This window comes from Pelophylax lessonae (assembly GCF_965119305.1).
Source record: "Pelophylax lessonae genome assembly, chromosome: 1".
Taxonomy (NCBI): Eukaryota; Metazoa; Chordata; class Amphibia; order Anura; family Ranidae; genus Pelophylax; species Pelophylax lessonae.
In genome coordinates this window covers 159,649,588-159,668,173 of record NC_138768.1, presented here as the reverse complement: position 1 = coordinate 159,668,173, position 18,586 = coordinate 159,649,588, and the positions used below count along the sequence as shown (strand labels likewise).

The 18,586-nt window shown below is 47.8% G+C and overlaps 1 protein-coding gene across 1 annotated transcript in view; it reads left to right on the top strand.

Annotated features, from left to right (window-relative positions):
• Positions 1 to 788: 788 nt before the first annotated feature.
• Positions 789 to 18,586, top strand: part of ARB2A (ARB2 cotranscriptional regulator A) — a 973,029-nt gene continuing 955,231 nt past the window's right edge. The window contains exon 1 of the mRNA XM_082243137.1: positions 789 to 903. Within this exon, the coding sequence (XP_082099263.1) occupies positions 801 to 903 (103 nt within the window). The 5' untranslated portion in view covers positions 789 to 800. The remainder of the gene's footprint in view (positions 904 to 18,586) is intronic.

The following is an 18,586-nucleotide window of genomic DNA, read 5'->3' as shown; positions in this document are numbered from 1 at the left end:
GTAGAGGGTTTTTTTTCCTATATAAGTGGTACCTGTTTATCTGCTTTTGCACTATATTAGGGTGCAAAGAGTTATGGTTAGGGTAACCCTAACCACTGTGCATGGAAAAGACTTAAAAACGCCAAACACTCATTAAAGCCCCTTTCATACACATTGCACAGCTAGAGCACAGAGTTCAGTGAAACTCTAAATCTAATTGAAGGGAATGGACACACCACCCCTCTACATAGAATTGAACACACACTGTTATATTAAAATGTAGAGAAAAATAATAAAAACACATGAATTGGAGATTACTTTCATTGCATACATAACAGTTACAATATTTGAGATTGTGGTCTTAAAATGACCTAGGGCTGACCAATTGAGCAGTGATTGGTGTTTACTTTTCCAGTACCTATGTTGGGGTTATATCTTTTTTTTTTTTTTTTTCTTATTTTTCACTCTTTATTAGAGATGAGCTCTGGCGTGTTTGGGATCCTAGACCCAACCCACCTGCCTGATCTCTGAACACCGCTAATCTCAAGCAGTGAGACATTTCCTGGTCTGTGCAGCTATGGACCGGGAAATGTCTCAATGCCTGTGATTAGAGGTGTGCAGTGTCTGCTTCCTGGCAGGATTGGGCAGGTCGGTTGGGACTAGGATTTCGAACACGGCTGAGCCCGAGCCCAGCTCTACTCTTTATTGGTCATTTTACACACGTCTACAGTTTACTTTTTATAATAATGTTTAAAATGGAATGCTAACCGTCTGGTATTTTTTCTATTTACCTTTATTTGTAGGTGTACATAAGAAGATTGATGTCCATTTTTCTCTTTATACTGGTTGTCTTATTTGCATTGAGTATGGCACAGTTGCAAGCAGGAGTTCCGGATGAAAAAGAAAAGACAACAGCCTTAAAAGGTATCTTAGGCAAGCAACAGAGTGATATTTGATATTGCCATGGTTGGCCTGTAAACCTAACTGAAGAGAAAAGCAACATAATTGTCCACCTACCTCTGTTCTACTTCCTGTAGTGTTGGGAAATATTGGGGAATTCTGGGTATCAGGACTGTTTAAAGCATAACCATGATGAAAATGTAAAATTTTCATCATGGAAATGCTTTAAATTTTAATTTTTACATTGTATTGCAATTATTTCTAACCTATTTCTGTTACTATAAGGGCCTCTTTACACATAAACGTGCATTACCACTTCAATACTGGGCACTTTCACCCCCTTCCTGCCCAGGCCAATTTTCAGCTTTCAGTGCTGTTGTAACTTGAATGACAATTGCACAGTCATGCAACACTGTACCCATATGAAATTTTATTAATTCTTTTCAAACAAATAGAGCTTTCCTTTGGTGGTATTTAATCACCACTGGGTGTTTTTGCTAAACAAATGAAAACCGACCTACATTTTTATTTTTTTAGTTTGTTATAAAATTTTGCAAAGTAATTTTTCTCCTCACTGATGAGGCTGTACTGATAGGCGGCAATGATAAAGCTGTACTGATAGGCGGCACTGATAAAGCTGTACTGATAGGCGGCACTGATGAGGCTGTACTGATAGGCGGCACTGATGAGGCTGTACTGATAGGCGGCACTGATGAGGCTGTACTGATAGGCGGCACTGATGAGGCTGTACTGATAGGCGTCACTGATGAGGCTGTACTGATAGGCGGCACTGATGAGGCTGCACTGATAGGCGGCACTGATGAGGCTGCACTGATAGGCGGCACTGATGAGGCTGCACTGATAGGTGGCACTGATGAGGCTGCACTGATTGGCGTCACTGATGAAGCTGTACTAATAGACAACGATAGGCGGCACTGATTGGCACCAATGGGTCTGCACTAATAATCAGGGCACTGATGATCCGTGCTCTGATTATCTGTGTACATGTCCCCTGTCAGAATTGCCTGTTTGCAGCTCGCCTCTCCTCACGCTGTTACAGCTCGTGAGGAAAGTTCTGCTAACCAGCAAGTCTGTTTACATTGTGATCAGCTGTGATTGGACACAGCTGATCACATTGTAAAGGGCAGCTGTGATTGGCCCTTTTACGCGATCACAGAGCACGCTTGATGCCTCCAGAGGGAGCATGGGGGCTTGTTTCCAGGAGTACGTCGTCCATAGACGCCCTCCAGGAAACAACAGAGCCACACTGTGGCCATCTTTCGGCTGTAGCATGGTAATGAAGTGTTTTAAGATGCATAAAAATTGATTTCATTGCCTTCTGTTGTGCGCTGATCTATATTTTGATGCGTGTTGACGTGCGTAGACACATTTTTATGTGCTCTATATTGCTATGCATCTTGCAGGTTATTTCCTGTTTGTGGGTTCAGAGAAAAAGAGAGACCGAGACAAACCCTTTTTTGTTTTTAAGAGGCATTGGCAGATGGGATGACTAGTGCAAAAGCCCTAATCTTTGTACTAGCTATATTGAGGAGCAGGAGGAGGCAGATGAGCAGATTGGGCAAGCCAAAAGGAGCTATTGAGAGCATACATTGTTCATACAATGTGAGAATAAAGAGCATTTTTAGATCTTGCATGCTCCAAATTGCAATTTAGTATGAACAAGAAATGCCCCTGAGATTGGCTGGTTTTTTACAACACACAGCCAACACACAGCCATGTAGCCCACAGTTTAAGAGCTCATGCACACTGGAAAAACGGAAAAAAAAAGAAGCGAAAGTTTGAAAAAACTTGAGCTAAAAACCTTTTCTCTAGCGCTCATTGACAGACGTAGTCCTCGGTGATACACCACCTTCGCGTTATGTTGCCTCCACAGGAGCAGGACTAGACAGGAAATTAAAAAGCTCTGGCCACACCCTAGGGGCAGTCCCAGAGGGTATATCCTCTCTCTCTCTGCCTCAGCAAATCAGTTATTTTCTGTCTAGTTAGGAGTAAGGACCTAGATACCTTGCTGGGATCTTAGGTCCTGGCAAGAATTTTTTCTTAAAGGATTTTTTAGACCGCTTTTTTTCTCCAGTGTTCCTGTGAGATCTTCAAGCAAGAAAGCTGAACTGGGCGACGGGCTGGATGTTGAGATCCGGTGGTCACCCCAGTTCAGCCTACGAGCGCGTGCAGGCCATAGCTGCGCGCTGGGTCGGCCGCGACAAAGTCCCATTAAAGGACTAACCCCGCGAGTTAAACGTCTCGCTGAAACGCCAAAGACCATGAGTCACGGCGTCCGTATCGGTCGACAGCCCTCCCGCCCCGGTGGAGAGGGGTACTGTCAGGAGTTGGTGCCCGCCTGGTTCCGGTATGGTGAGTAGTATGTTCCCCCTTTTCCCCTGACGGGTCTTGTGGTGAACGCGGGCCCCTCTCTGTATGGTAAGATAGAGTCCCTCTCTATCCTATAACATGGCACAGATCCCCCTACTTTGAGTGTGATTTTATGTGCAAAAAGCCAGGAGGCTTGGTTTGGGAGCTAACAATCTAATTGTATACATGTTAAAAAGATGTAATCTGTGGCATTCTGGGAATCTTACGGTGATAAGAATAAGTTACCTACCAGTCAGAAGCCACGGACATGTAGACTGCCTTCCTAATCAGATCTCCAGCTATTAGCAGGCCTCCCGAAGGCCATGCGGTCCGCCAGGGCCGGTACCGCCAACCACGCCAAATCCCCATGCAGTGAGAGTGTTGTGTGCCCTGCAGCACACCGCTATTCAGTACAGGCCGCCGCCATTTTTTTTGCTGGATCGCACGAGCCGCCATTTTGGCGTAGCCTCGTGTCTCCAGCATGGGGGCGGCCATGTTTGAGGTGATCCAAACACCTCGTGGAGCTTGGGGAGGCGTCGGAAGGCGTGCAGAGGGGCGGAGCCGCCTCCTTTCTTCCTGGGCAGCCAGCCAAAAGACTTCCTGTTTGTCAAGACAGCGCTGTAACCTGTTGCAGTTAAACTCTGAGCATCAAGTGGTGAGCCTGGGGGTCTATCTCTCTCTCTCTCTCTCTCTCTCTCTCTCTCTCTCTCTCGATCGATAGGGATCCCTAGCAGGTAACACTAAGGGGCTTTTTGTGGCGCTGGGGATCTGAAAAAAAAAAAAAAAAAAAGTTTTTTATTTTTGAATTATATTATCCAGGAAGTGACTGGAATAATCATGGACCCTGCCACACATATTCCCCCACCTGTTTCCCTCGAGGGGGCCACGGGACCCGCCGGTGCACAGAGTGTAGAGTTATTTACAGCAATTTTGGAGTCTATGGTGGCTCGGGTGGAGGCGGCCTGTCAGGGACGGGGGTCAAGGAAGCGACCCCCGCCTACCCCTATACTATCTGACACCTCTGACTCAGATTCAGAGATGGTCACTGCAGTTGCAGGTTCCTCTGCAAGGGCTGTTATCCCAGGTAAAGCCCCCTCAGACAGTGAGGAGGACGCTTCTTCTCCTGCTATAATTCAGGAAAAAGCATTGGTGGACGCACTAGTTGTGGCAGTGCAGGAAACCTTAAAACTTGAGGCTTTACCGGCAGAGGCAACTGAAACAGAGATTCCTTTTGGTACTAATAAGCCCATCAAAACGGTGAAGGTTTTTCCTGTACCCAAATGTTTCGGTAATCAGATTAAAGGAGAATGGGAGCATTCTAAACGTACCTTTACTATTTCCAAGCGTATTGCTAGACGCTATCCGTTTGAGGAATCCATCATTAAGAAATGGACGGTACCACCAGTGGTGGATCCATCTATTTCCAGGCTGAATAAAGCCACGGTTATCCCAGTGGAGGACACTTCGTCCTTTAAGGATCCGGTGGATCGAAAGATGGAAGCAGAGTCCCGCACCATCTTCTCTCTGATAGGGTCAGCATTTAGACCAGTAATTGTTATTGGTCTAGTTTCCCAGACACTTACGGAATGGGCGAAAATGGTACGCCAAGACCTTAGGGGAAAGGATATTCCCCAGGAGACATCTGATTTGATGGAACAGATTATACAAGGGCTACAGTTTATCTGTGACGCAGCCTTGGACACTACTCCCTTATTAGGGCATGCATCTATGTCAGCGGTGATCCTCAGACGTGTGCTGTGGTTAAAATGCTGGTCAGCTGACCTAGGTTCCAAGAAGACCTTGACCAATCTCCCTTTTCAGGGGAATCGTCTATTTGGGGCCAACCTAGATGAAATCATTAAGGATGCCACTGGGGGCAAGAGCACTTTTTTGCCACAGGCTGCAAAAGCTTAGGGACCTCGCAACTAGCGAGGACCTTTCTTTACCGCCCATAAAGGGCGCCCGGCTGGTACTAGTGGGAAAGGCAAGACTCCTCTAGGAGGGTTCAAGAAGGGCTGGTCGGACAAGCAGAGGACCAACCCAGCCAAACCCGAAGCAAAGGAGTACACAGCCTGAAGGTGCGCCCCCACCCGGTTTCAGGGTGGGGGGGCGTTTTCACCGGTATTCAGGACATTAGATCGAGCATCAACTACTACTACCGGTGCGATTCTTCCCTTCCAACATTTAAGTACTACAGGAAGCGGTAGTTACCGTTCCCTGAATAGATCTTTTCCTTTACCTTTTCCTAAGATTAGTCCCTATACCTCACAGGAATCGGATCTGGTTGACCAGATAGGCCAAGTAGCCTCTAGTCGGGTGACTTCGGTCCCTGAGGTTCAACCAGAAAAGATCACCCTTCCTGATAACAATCAGGTATCTGATAAATGTGTGGGAACAGAAAACGACCAGACTTTCTCGGATGGTCGGGGCCAGATACCTCTAGGGACGCCTGGTTCAGATTCTATCAGCGCCAGTGGTCCTAGAAATTCTAGGCTGGCCTCCTCAAGCCGGCCTGGCCGACTTGGACATGCTAGTCGCAGACGTTCCGTGGGAACTTCGTCTCAGGGAGTGTCTGTGGTCTCAAGGACCAATTTACCATCATGCTTTACAGTCGCTGGGTTTAATGGCCTGGCCATTGAGACCCAAGTACTGAAGGACAGAGGTTTGTCTACTTCAGTCATTCCTACCCTTATTAAAGCAAGGAAAGCGACTTCCAGCAAGGTCTATTATCACACATGGAAGACTTATATTGCGTGGTGCGAATCTTTAGGATTTCCTCCACGTACCTATTCGGTGACTCGAATATTGGCCTTTTTGCAACAAGGGGTTGAGCAGAAGCTAGCCTTGAGCACCATCAAGGGTCAAGTTTCAGCATTAGCAATCTTCTTTCAGAAACCTTTAGCTACCAAGTCCTTGGTGCGGAATTTTATCCAGGGGGTGCGGCACCTGGCTCCTCCAGTCCGCGCGCCCTTACCGCCCTGGGATCTTAATTTGGTTTTGTCGGTTCTACAGAAACCTCCCTTTGAAAACATCAGGGAGATTCCCTTGCTTACTTTATCCCAGAAGGTGGCCTTCTTGGGGCTATCACTTCTGCACGCAGGGTGTCAGAACTGGCTGCATTATCATGCCAGTCCCCATACCTAGTGATTCATAGGGATAAGGTAGTACTTCATCCTAAGCCATCTTTTCTTCCTAAGGTGGTTTCAGATTTTCATCTGAATGAAGATATTGTACTACCTTCCTTGTGTCCTCAGCCCAAGCATCATCGGGAACATGCGTTGCATTCCTTAGATGTGGTTCGGGCAATCAGGGTATACCTGAAAGCTACGGAATCATTCCGTAAGACGGATTCACTTTTTGTGATCACGGATGGCCCCAGAAAGGGTTTGCCTGCATCTGCCGCGACCATTGCCAAATGGATTAGACAAACGGTGGTACAGGCTTATTCTATTAAGGGTCAGAGTCCTCCGTTTCCTGTTAGGGCGCACTCCACTCGAGCGCTCAGTACTTCCTGGGCCTTTCGCCATCAGGCGTCAGTGGTCCAGGTATGTAAGGCGGCCACCTGGTCGTCGGTACATACCTTTTACAAAATTCTATAAAATTGATGTGACGGCATCGGCGGATGCCTCATTTGGCCGCAAGGTTTTGCAGGCCGCAATTTGAGGAGACCGGTGGTCTACCTCGAGGGTTTTTTTCTGTTTGAAAAAAAAAAAAAAGATTTTTTTTCTCTTTTTTGTTGAGTCTCATCATTAAGGATGAGCATTGTAAACTTCTAGTTGGCACCGGTTGGGCCTTCTAGATTGGGATTTGATTTCATTTTCCCACCCCTCAGTTGTGATACTGCTCTGGGACATCCCGAAGGTGGTGTATCACCGAGGACTACGTCTGTCAATGAGCGCTAGAGAAAAATGGATTTTTGTAAGATCTTACCGTAAAATCATTTTCTCTTAGCTCATTGACAGACGTAGTCCCCGCCCCTCTGTTTTTTTGAGTTGGGTTAAAATCTCTAAAGACTGCTTTTTCACATAACTGATTTGCTGAGGCAGAGAGAGAGAGGATATACCCTCTGGGACTGCCCCTAGGGTGTGGCCAGAGCTTTTTAATTTCCTGTCTAGTCCTGCTCCTGTGGAGGCAACATAACCCGAAGGTGGTGTATCACCGAGGACTACGTCTGTCAATGAGCTAAGAGAAAAGGATTTTACGGTAAGATCTTACAAAAATCCATTTTTCACACGCTTGTTTCATGCATGTATGGTAATGCTCGTAAGCGTTTTAGAAGCTTTTATATATATATATATATATATATATATATATATATATATATATAATATATACAAAATGCTCCCCTCCGCTAATTTTTTACTACCAAATGACCACAATGCATTGCAAAACTATTTCCAGTTGCCGTTCTGACTGAGAGGGAGTTGAAAAAATACTGTGAGAGCAGAGAGTTTTTATTATTTTACAGCAACCATCCTGGATCATCTTGCTGCCATGATTCATGAAATAGTGCTTCTGCTTATGTTGCTGCTATTTCTTAGACTGCAGCTGCAACACAGGGCAATTCATCATCGCTACTGAACACATCTTTAGCTTTTGCACTATATTAGGGTGCAAAAGAGTTATGGCTAGGGTAACTCTATCCATTGTGCATGGAAAAGACTTAAAAACGCCAAACACTCATTAAGACTACTTTCATATTTGTGCGACCTAAAAGTCGCACAATTTTGCTGAGATTTTGACTGGACTTGAAGCAATGCCTGTGTAATCTTGAGAGCTATGGACCTCAAAATGCTTAGATATAAACGGTACTCAATGGAAATCATGGAGTACGACTTGTCGTGCGACTTTGTAGTTCAGGACAAGTTGCACAAGTGTGAAAGGGCCTAACTCGCGTTTTTGCGATTTTATGTGTGTTCAATAAGCGTTTGGGCTTTTTATTTTTCTTATTTTTTTTAGCTCAAAAGCTCCTCTCCTTAATGCAATTTTTGAGGGTTTTTTTTTCCTGCCTGTGAAATCCTCTACTTCTAATCTCTAGAAAAAGCCTATAGTGTTCAAGGACGCGTTAGCTAACATGGAGGGGAGTTTTCAGGCAGAGAAAAATAAAAGCTCAAAACCACTCAAACGCCTGCAGAAGGAGCTTCTTTGAGCTGCAGTGTGCATACAGTCAGGTCCATAAATATTGGGACATCGACACAATTCTAATCTTTTTGGCTCTATACACCGCCACAATGGATTTGAAAGGAAACAAACAAGATGTGCTTTAATTTGAGGGTATTTACATCCAAATTAGGTGAACGGAGTAGGAATTACAACAGTGTGTATATGTGCCTCCCACTTTTTAAGGGACCAAAAGTAATGGGACAATTGGCTGCTCAGCTGTTTCATGGCTAGGTGTGTGTTATTCCCTCATTATCCCATTTACAGGGAGCAGATAAAAGGTCCAGAGTTAATTTCAAGTGTGCTATTTGCATTTGGAATCTGTTGCTGTCAACTCTCAATATGAGATCCAAAGAGCTGTCACTATCAGTGAAGCAAGCCATCATTAGGCTGAAAAAAAAAAATCCTCAAACCCATCAGAGAGATGGCAACAACATTAGGTGTGGCCAAATCAACTGTTTGGAACATCCTTAAAAAGAAAAAACGCATCGGTGAGCTCAGCAACACCAAAAGACCCGGAAGACCATGGAAAACAACTGTGGTAGATGACCGAAGAATTCTTTCCTTGGTGAAGAAAACACTCTTCACAACAGTTGGCCTGATCAAGAACACTCTCCAGGAGGTAGGTGTATGTGTGTCAAAGTCAACAATCAAGAGAAGACTTCACCAGAGTGAATACAGAGGGTTCACCACAAGATGTAAACCATTGGTTAGCCTCAAAAACAGGAAGGCCAGATTAGAGTTTGCAAACAATATCTAAAAAAGCCTTCACAGTTCTGGAACAACATCCTATGGACAGATGAGACCAAGATCAATCTTTACCTGAGTGATGGGAAGAGAAGAGTATGGAGAAGGAAAGGAACTGCTCATGATCCAAAGCATACCACCTCATCAGTGAAGCATGGTGGTGATAGTGTCATGGCGTGGGCATGTATGGCTTCCAATGGAACTGGTTCTCTTGTATTTATTGATGATGTGACTGCTGACAAAAGCAGCAGGATGAATTCTGAAGTGTTTCGGGCAATATTATCTGCTCATATTCAGCCAAATGCTTCAGAACTCATTGGACGGCGCTTCACAGTGCAGATGGACTATGACCCGAAGCATACTGCGAAAGCAACCAAAAAGTTTTTTAAGGGAAAGAAGTGGAATGTTATGCAATGGCCAAGTCAATCACCTGACCTGAATCAGATTGAGCATGCATTTCACTTGCTGTAGGGAAAATGTCCCAAGAACAAGCAGGAACTGAAGACAGTTGCAGTAGAGGCCTGGCAGAGCATCACCAGGGATGAAACCCAGCATCTGGTGATGTCTATGCGTTCCAGACTTCAGGCTGTAATTGACTGCAAAAGATTTGCAACCAAGTATTAAAAAGTGAAAGTTTGATTTATGATTGTTAATCTGTCCCATTACTTTTGGTCCCTTAAAAAGTGGGAGGCACATATACAAACTGTTGTAATTCCTTCACCGTTCACCTCATTTGGATGTAAATACTCTCAAATTAACCACTTTAATACAGGGCACTTCCCTCCCTTCCTGCCCAGGCCAATTTTCCCCTTTTAGCTCTGTTGCATTTTGAATGACAATTGCGCGGTCATGCAACACTGTACCTACACCAAATTTATGTAATTTTCCCCCCACAAATAGAGCTTTCTTTTGGTGGTATTTGATCACCTGTGGGTTTTTTCCTTTTTGCTAAACAAATAAAGACCGAAAAGTTTGAAAAAAAAAAAAAAAAAATTTTTTTTGTTTGTTATACAATTTTGTAAATAAATACGTTTTTCCTGCACTGATGAGACTGCACTGACAGGCACTGATGGGGTGGCACTGATAGGCGACACTGATATGTGGCACTGACAGGTAGCACAGATATGCAGCATTGGTGGGCACTGATAGGCGGCACTGATAGGCAGCACTGACGGGCACTAATGGGCACTGATAGGCGGCACTGGTGGGCACTGACGGGCGGCACTGATAGGCGGCACTGGTGGGCAATAATGGGCACTGGTGGGCAACACTAAAGGATGGCAATGATGGGCACTTGTGGGCAGCACTGATGGGGAGGACACTGGCGGGCAGCACTGATGGGGAGGACACTGGCGGGCAGCACTGATGGGGAGGGCACTGGCGGGCAGCACTGATGGGGAGGGCAATGGGGGACTCCCTGAGCCCTGATTGCCATCCCAGGTGGCCATAGTGGGCATCCCTGGGGTCATAGTGGGCATCCCTGGGGTCATAGTGGGCATCCCTGGTGGATCTAGTGGCATCCCCCCCCCCCCCCCCCGAGGGTCTGCACTGGTAATCAATGATCTGATTACCAGTGCCGACCCCCCCCCCCCCCTGTCAGGGGAGCCGCCGATCGGCGCTCCTTTACTCGTGCCTGTCAGGCACGAACTAAGGAAAGCCGATCAACGGCTGTTCCTATTTACGATGTGACCAGCCGTGATTGGACGCGGCTGATCACATGGTAAAGAGCTACGTCAGTAGTCTCTTTACCGAGATCGGAGATGCAGGGTGTCAGACTGACACCTCGCATCACCAATCGCCGCTCTGCGCGCCCCCGGGGGGCGCCCAGAGCTGTGTTATCCTGCCGCCGTCATATGACGTCCGGTCAGGATAACACAACCACATTCCCGCCGTCATTTGCCTATAGGGCGGGCGGGAAGTGGTTAATGCTGAAAGTCTGCAGTTAACCACTTAAGCCCCGGAAGATTTTACCCCCTTCCTGACCAGGGCCTATTTTGCAATTCGGCACTGCGTGACTTTAACGGACGCTGTACCTAAACTAATTTGACGTCCTTTTTTCTCCACAAATAGAGCTTTCTTTTGGTGGTATTTTGCCACCTGTGCGATTTTTTTTTTTTTTTTTTTTTTTTTTTTTTTTTGTTTTGTTTTTGATCATGCCCTATAAACAAAAAAAGAGCGACAATTTTGCAAAAATAACAATATTTTTCACATTTTTTTTTAATGAAATCCCCCCCCCCCCAAAAAAAATGTAAAAATCTAATTTTTTTGACATTTTTGGCCAATTTTACATTTACAGCTACCTATGTTTGGTGAAAAAAATCACAATAAGCGTATTTTGATTGGTTTGCGCAAAAGTTATTGCGTTTACTAACTAAGGGAAAGATTTTTGTCATTTTTGTTGTTTTTTTTTTTTTAACGAGTAATGGCGGCGTTCTACGATTTTTTTTTTTTGCGGGACTGCGACATTGCGGCGGACAGATCGGACCCTTGATTGACATTTTTGACACTTTTGGGGGTACCAGTGACATTACTACAGTAATCAGTGCTATACATATGCACTGTTACTGTAAAAATGACACTGGCAGGGAAGGGGTTAACTTTATTGGGGAAGGAGGGGTTAAGTGTGTCCCTAGGGGCGTGTTTCTAACTGTGCAGGGATGTGGCTTTACATGTAACAGCAGAGATCAACAGTCCTACATAGCAGGTAGATCTTTGCTGTTACACAGGGAAGAATGACAGGCGGCTTTGTTTACATTAGCCGCCTGCCTTTCTCCCTTCAGCGGACGATCGCGAGTGACCGGCGGACTTTGGGTCCGCCGGTCACACGCGCGGAGGTGTTCGTGAACGAGCCGGGGCAGGAGCGCGCCTCCGGCGGAGCGCGCTCGCCTGCTATTGGCTCCCAGGCTAGTGACGTACCGGTACGTCACTTTGCCTGGTCAGGGCTGGCAAGCGGTCGGCAAGCGGTTAAAGCACATCTTGTTTGTTTCATTTCAAATCCATTGTGGTGGTGTATAGAGCCAAAAAGATTAGAATTGTGTCAATGTCCCAATATTTATGGACCTGACTGTACGTTGTTGCTGTGATGTTAAAGGTTGTCTGATGGCCTGGAGATTTTCATCACTACCTACTTTTAACTAACAGCGGTGGTTGGGAACTGATTTCCTATGTTCTAAAATATTGCTGAGAATGATTTAATTGCTGTGCCTAAGCCGTGTAAGCAGACCTTACATTTTATTTAAATCCGTATTAAACCCAAAAGCAGACATGATTATTATTATTATTATTATTATTATTATTATTATACAGGATTTATATAGCGCCAGCAGTTTACTCATCACTTCACAATAAAAAGGGGGACAGTATAATTACAATACAGTTCAATACAGAAGAAATGGGAGGACCCTGCTCATGGAGCTTACAATCTAAAGAAGGGGGGGGGGGGGGGGGCAAACATTTATTTTATTGCAAAAAAGCAATTGTTAGATGTGTGACAGCTACATTTTGTTTCTTTTTTGAGCTTTCTTTCCTTTATCTTCATCTGGTGATCCAGACAGTAGGTCTGATCAAGAGAACAAGCTGTCCTGCAAATTTAGCAATTCAGAGTGTTAAGACAAACTATTTGCTTACAATGATCAGGTTTCATTTAGTCATGTAATACTTTTTATCCCAAAATTAAAATAAAAAAAAAATTCCAAAAAGCTTTTGTTGTTAATGTTTGTGTAACTGCAGTGTAAGCTGGAGATAGGCTTCAATTTGTTTGTGTATTAAAATCTGCTAGTACAGCTAACGCTCCCCTCCCCCAGATTAACAATGCTGCTTATAGCTGTGCTCCTTCATCCATAGTGTAGGCACTACAGTACAGGAGGTGTGTTACTGGTCAGAGCACTAGATGGGAGAAAGCCTAAAAAAAAAACCCAAATTCAGCCACCACATTTTAAGGATTGGTAAGCTGCAATATATTACAATTTGGTTTGGGGTTTATTACCCCTTTAACCACCTAAGGACCTGGAAGGTTTTACCCCCTTAATGATCAGGGCTTTTGTGATACGGCATCCCCACAAATAGAGCTTTCGTTTGGTGGTATTTGATCACATCTGCGGTTTCTATTTTTTTGTGCTATAAACAAAAAAAGTGACAATTCTGGGAAAAAAAAACATTTTTTCTCTTACGTCCTCCGACAGTCGCCGCCACTTCATAATCTTCACTAATGGGGTATTGACCTTTGCTCCGTAGGAGTAGCTAGGCAACAAGATTTGTTATTATAAAAGCTTTTAGCATATCACACCCCTAGGGGGCGGTCCCCTCAGTCAATACCTCCCTGCTTCCTGCATTCTCAACTCAGTTTCTAATGCCTAGCTTAGGAGTAGCTGGCTGATCCTGTGCTGGGGCTCTCAGTCTCAGCCTTCTATCCTCTTTTTGATTTTATTTTGAGTATTTTTCCCTTTCTTTTTACTTAGCTGTTCTTTTTATCAGCATTAGTTTAGTTTCTTCGGATGAAGATGATCATGCGGAGCTGGGCCTCGGACTGGCCACCCTGGCTCCCAGGGCTCAGGGCCAGGGGTTCCCCAGCCTGCCATCGAGCGTTCAGTCAGGTTTCCCTGGCATATTGAACGACCCATCCCTGTTCGCTGCAGGGATGCTGCCTGTGAGGTGGCTACCTCACCGGACGCCATTTGCGGTTTCACACCGCAGTTCCACTGCGTCCTGGCTGCGGCACTCCCTGTCCTCAGTGCAGCGGTTTGGTCGCTGGAGAAGGCTCCCCACGCCATCCGGACTGGTAAGTGCATTTCTATGTGGAGACCTGTCTGTTTTGGGTGTCAGTCTGTGACTGTGTGACCCTGCATGTCTGTGTATGTGCTGAGCTCCCTGTCAGATTCCTGTGTGGAATAGCCATTTTTTTGCGGCAAACTTGTGGTGTCCGGCCCTGTGTGGTAGGGCGCGGTGTTTTGTCGCCAAACGCCGCCATTTTGGCGGCGATCGATCGTACAGCCACATGTCGGCGCCATTTTCTCATTGCCCAAAAATGCCTCAGCCGAGCGGCCATGTTTGTGTAGCCTGCATAGGCTTTATAGGGCGGTCAGTCATTACATCACTTCCTTTTGCTCTGGGACAGCGATCGGTGGCAGCAGCCTGTGTGGTCTCTCCAGGTTTTTACCTTTCCTTATCCTGTATTTCCCTGCTCAGTGTTCTTATCCCTGTGGGGGTCGGCACATACTGTAGTGTGCGGTGGGCTACGCTCGCCGCGGTCTTAAAGGGGCAGTACTCCTTTTTCCTATTATTGCTGGGGCATGGATTCTCAGGATTGCAAGTTTCCTCCCACCTTGGTGGGGGGCCAAGGGGCTGCTGCATCCCCCGAGGGGGCTGATCTGGCTGCTATTGTGGCGAACTTGGCTTCTCAGGTGCAGATGCTAATGGCTGATCGATCCGCAAAACGGCCCAGATTGTCTATTTCCTCTGATTCAGAGGGCGATGGGGCTGCTATGGCTGGAGTGCCCTTCTCAGGGTCTCGTTCGTCTCTGGACCTTGGGGGGTCTGAGGGTGAGGCTGAGGTGGAAGGGGTTGATAATTCTCCCCCTGGCTCGCCTGAAGAGCTTGCACTCATGGATGTGTTGGTTGCTTCTATCAAAGAAACACTGCATTTGCAGGATGAACCATGTCCTCCTGCTTTGATGTCCTCTTATGGGGCGCAAAGGAAGCGCAAAACCGTGCAGGTTTTTCCCTGCCCTACGGAATTTCAGCGCGCTGTTGATGAGCAATGGCGCAATTTGAAGAAGCCTTTTACTGTGCCAAGTAAGTTCAGGCTGCGTTATCCATTCACATCCACCACTGATGAGCGTTGGTGTGTGCCGCCTCAGGTGGATCACGCGGTGGCGGTGTTGAATAAATCTACTGCGATCCCTGCTGAAGATACCCCGGTTTTTCGGGACCCTACGGACAGGAGATTGGAGTCTCTTGCCCGTCATGCTTATACGGTTGCCGGTTCTATGCTGAAGCCTATTTTTGCTTCCATTTTGGCAGCCCAGGCTATTGCGGATTGGACGCAGGTGCTCAGGCGCACCCTGGTGGCTGACTCTGCTCCGCCGACAACTTTGGCTATGGTGGATCAAATTCATCAGGGTGTCATGTATTTGTGTGATGCGGACTTGGATTTAGTCCCTTTGGCTGCACGCCTCTCAAGTGTGGCGGTATTGAACCGTCGACTGATATGGCTGAAATGTTGGTCGGTTGACCAATCATCTCGCAAGACTTTAGCTAATTTGCCCTACGTGGGTTCTCGCCTTTTTGGCGAGTCTTTGGATACGCTGATAAAGGGAATTTCCAGGGGTAAGAGCATTCTCTTACCCCAATCTCACAAGAATAATTTTGTTTGCGGTAAGAAGAATAACTCGTTTAGGCCCTCTCAGGGGTCCTTTCATGCCTTTAGGTCGCAGTACAAGGGCAAGCCCTTCAAGGGCCAAGGCTCCCAGAAGAAGCCGTGGGCAGGTAAGCAGAAGTCCGGCCAGTCCGGGTCCGCTGCCCATGCCAATTCGGCCTGAAGGGGTGCCCTCACCCGACTCTGGGGTGGGGGGACGTTTGCTCGGTTTTCTTCAACCCTGGCTGGCCCGCATTCGGGACAGGTGGGTTCAGGAAATCGTTCGATCTGGATACAAGATCGAGTTTCTCTCTCGGCCGGCGAGCAGATTTTTTCCCTCAAATCTTCAGCTGTCTCCGGAGCGTTTGCAGGATCTGCACCTGGCGGTGCGGGACCTGCGGGCCCAGGGAGTGGTGGTTCCGGTGCCTCATCGGGACAGATCTCGGGGGTTCTACTCCAATCTGTTCACTGTGCCCAGAAAGGAGGGCAAGGTACGTCCGATTCTGGACTTGAAAGCTCTGAACCGCTTTGTGCGGGTTCGCAAGTTTCGCATGGAATCCCTGCGCTCGGTGGTGGTGGCTGCCCTGGTTCCGGGGGAATTCATGGCCTCCATCGACTTGAAGGATGCGTACCTTCACATCCCCATTTTCGAGGGTCACCAGAGGTACCTTCGATTCGCCATTGCGGAGGATCATTACCAATTCGTGGCGTTACCCTTCGGTCTCGCTTCGGCTCCGTGGGTTTTCACCAAGGTGCTTGCGCCGGTCCTGGCTTTGTTGAGAGCCCAGGGCATCTCTGTCTTGGGGTATCTAGACGATATCTTGATTCGGTCTGCGACCAGTCAGGGCCTGGTGAATGACCTGTCCGTCACGATGCAGACTCTACAGGAGTTCGGTTGGACGATAAATTTTCCAAAGTAGACACTGTGTCCGTCGGTTCGTTTTCCCTACCTGGGGATGATCCTGGACTCTGTTCAAGCGAAGGTCTTCCTGCCGGAAGACAAGCTCCGGACTCTTCAGGACGAAGTCAGGTCCCTCAGGGACACTCAGTGCTCGTCCATCCGGACGTGTATGAGGTGTCTGGGATTGATGGTCTCGGCTTTCGAGGCGATTCCCTTCGCCCAGTTTCACACACGGAATCTTCAGGCGGAGATCCTGGCCAAGTGGGACGGGCGTCCGCAATCTCTGGATCTGCGGATTTCGTTGAGCCGCCTCACCCGAAGGGGTCTTTTGTGATGGCTCCAGTCCCCGGCGGTGTCGGGGCAAGTCCTTTCGTCCTTTGTCGTGGACGGTAATCACCACGGATGCCAGCCTGTCGGGCTGGGGTGGTGTTCTGGCCGTTCTGTCCGCCCAGGGAACTTGGTCGGGGGAGGAATCCTCCCTTCCGATCAACATTCTGGAATTGCGAGCAGTAAATCTCTGCCTTCTGCGTTGGACGGACAGGCTTCAGGGCCGTCCGGTTCGGGTGCAGACAGACAATGCCACAGCGGTGGCCTACATCAACCACCAAGGGGGCACCAGGAGTGCCCGAGCGGCTCGGGAAGTGGCCGACATTCTGTCTTGGGCCGAGACGCACGTCCCGGCGATATCTGCAGTTCACATTCCGGGAGTGGAGAACTGGCAGGCGGATTATCTAAGTCGCCAGACCCTGGACCAGGGAGAATGGTCCCTTCACCCGGCTGTCTTTCGGATGTTGTGCGCGAAGTGGGGTTCTCCAGATGTGGACCTGTTCGCGTCTCATCTAAACAACAAGGTGGAAAGGTTCGTGGCAAGGACGCGCGATCCTCGGGCAGACGCCTCGGACGCATTAGTGGCGCCCTGGCATCAGTATCGTCTGATGTATGCCTTTCCACCGATTCAGCTGCTGTCCAGGCTCCTTCGCAGGTTGGCCTCTGAACCGCACACGTGATTCTGGTGGCGCCAGACTGGCCTCGCCGGTCTTGGTACGCAGACCTCGTGAATCTGGCGGTCGACGCTCCGTGGCGTCTGCCTCTTCGAGAAGATCTCCTGTCTCAAGGACAGATATTCCATCCTGCTTTACAGTCGCTGGCTTTAACGGCCTGGCTGTTGCAGGCCAGGTCCTGAAGGATAGGGGTCTCTCCCCTGAGGTCATTCCCACTTTGATCAAGGCTAGGAAGGCCTCTTCGGGGAAGATTTACTACCGTACTTGGAAGGCGTATTTTGCCTGGTGTGAGTCCAGGGGGTACTCCCCTCGCTCATACTCGGTATCGAGAGTGTTGGCCTTCCTTCAAACGGGCGTGGACCAGCGTTTGGCGTTGACCACGATTAAGGGTCAGATTTCTGCGCTGGCCGTTATTTTTCAACGCCCTGTGGCGTCTAATTCTTTGGTTAGCACCTTCGTTCAGGGGGTGCGACATTTGGCCACTCCTCGGAGGGACCCTTTACCTCCATGGGACTTGAACCTTGTTCTGTCCGTGTTACAGCATGCTCCCTTTGAGAAGATCGGGGAGATCTCGTTGTCTCTGTTGTCCAAGAAGGTTGCCTTTTTGGTAGCGATCACTTCGGCTCGCAGGTTGTCGGAGCTGGCGGCCTTGTCCTGCAGCTCTCCCTACTTGGTGATTCACTTGGATAAGGTGGTCTTACGACCTAACCCATCTTTTCTTCCGAAGAGGATCTTGGAATTTCACCTCAATGAGGACATTGTCTTGCCTTCACTTTGCATGAAGCCTAAGCATCCAAAGGAGGTGGCTTTGCATTCCTTGGATGTTGTTCGGGCTATCAGGGTTTACCTGTCATCGACGAAATCCTTTCGCAAGTCGGATTCTCTATTTGTCCTTCCAGAGGGTCCTCGGAAGGGCATGGCAGCGTCGGCTGCGACCATCGCCAAATGGATCAGACAGACCATTGTGCAAGCCTATGCTTTGAAGGGGAAGGTTCCTCCTTTCCCTGTGAAGGCGCACTCTACCAGGTCTCTGAGTACGTCTTGGGCCTATCGTCATCAGGCTTCTGTGGCCCAGGTGTGTAAGGTGGCGACTTGGTCGTCTGTTCACACCTTCTCCAAATTTTACAAAGTGGATGTTCAGGCATCGGCAGATGCTTCCTTTGGCCGTAAAGTTCT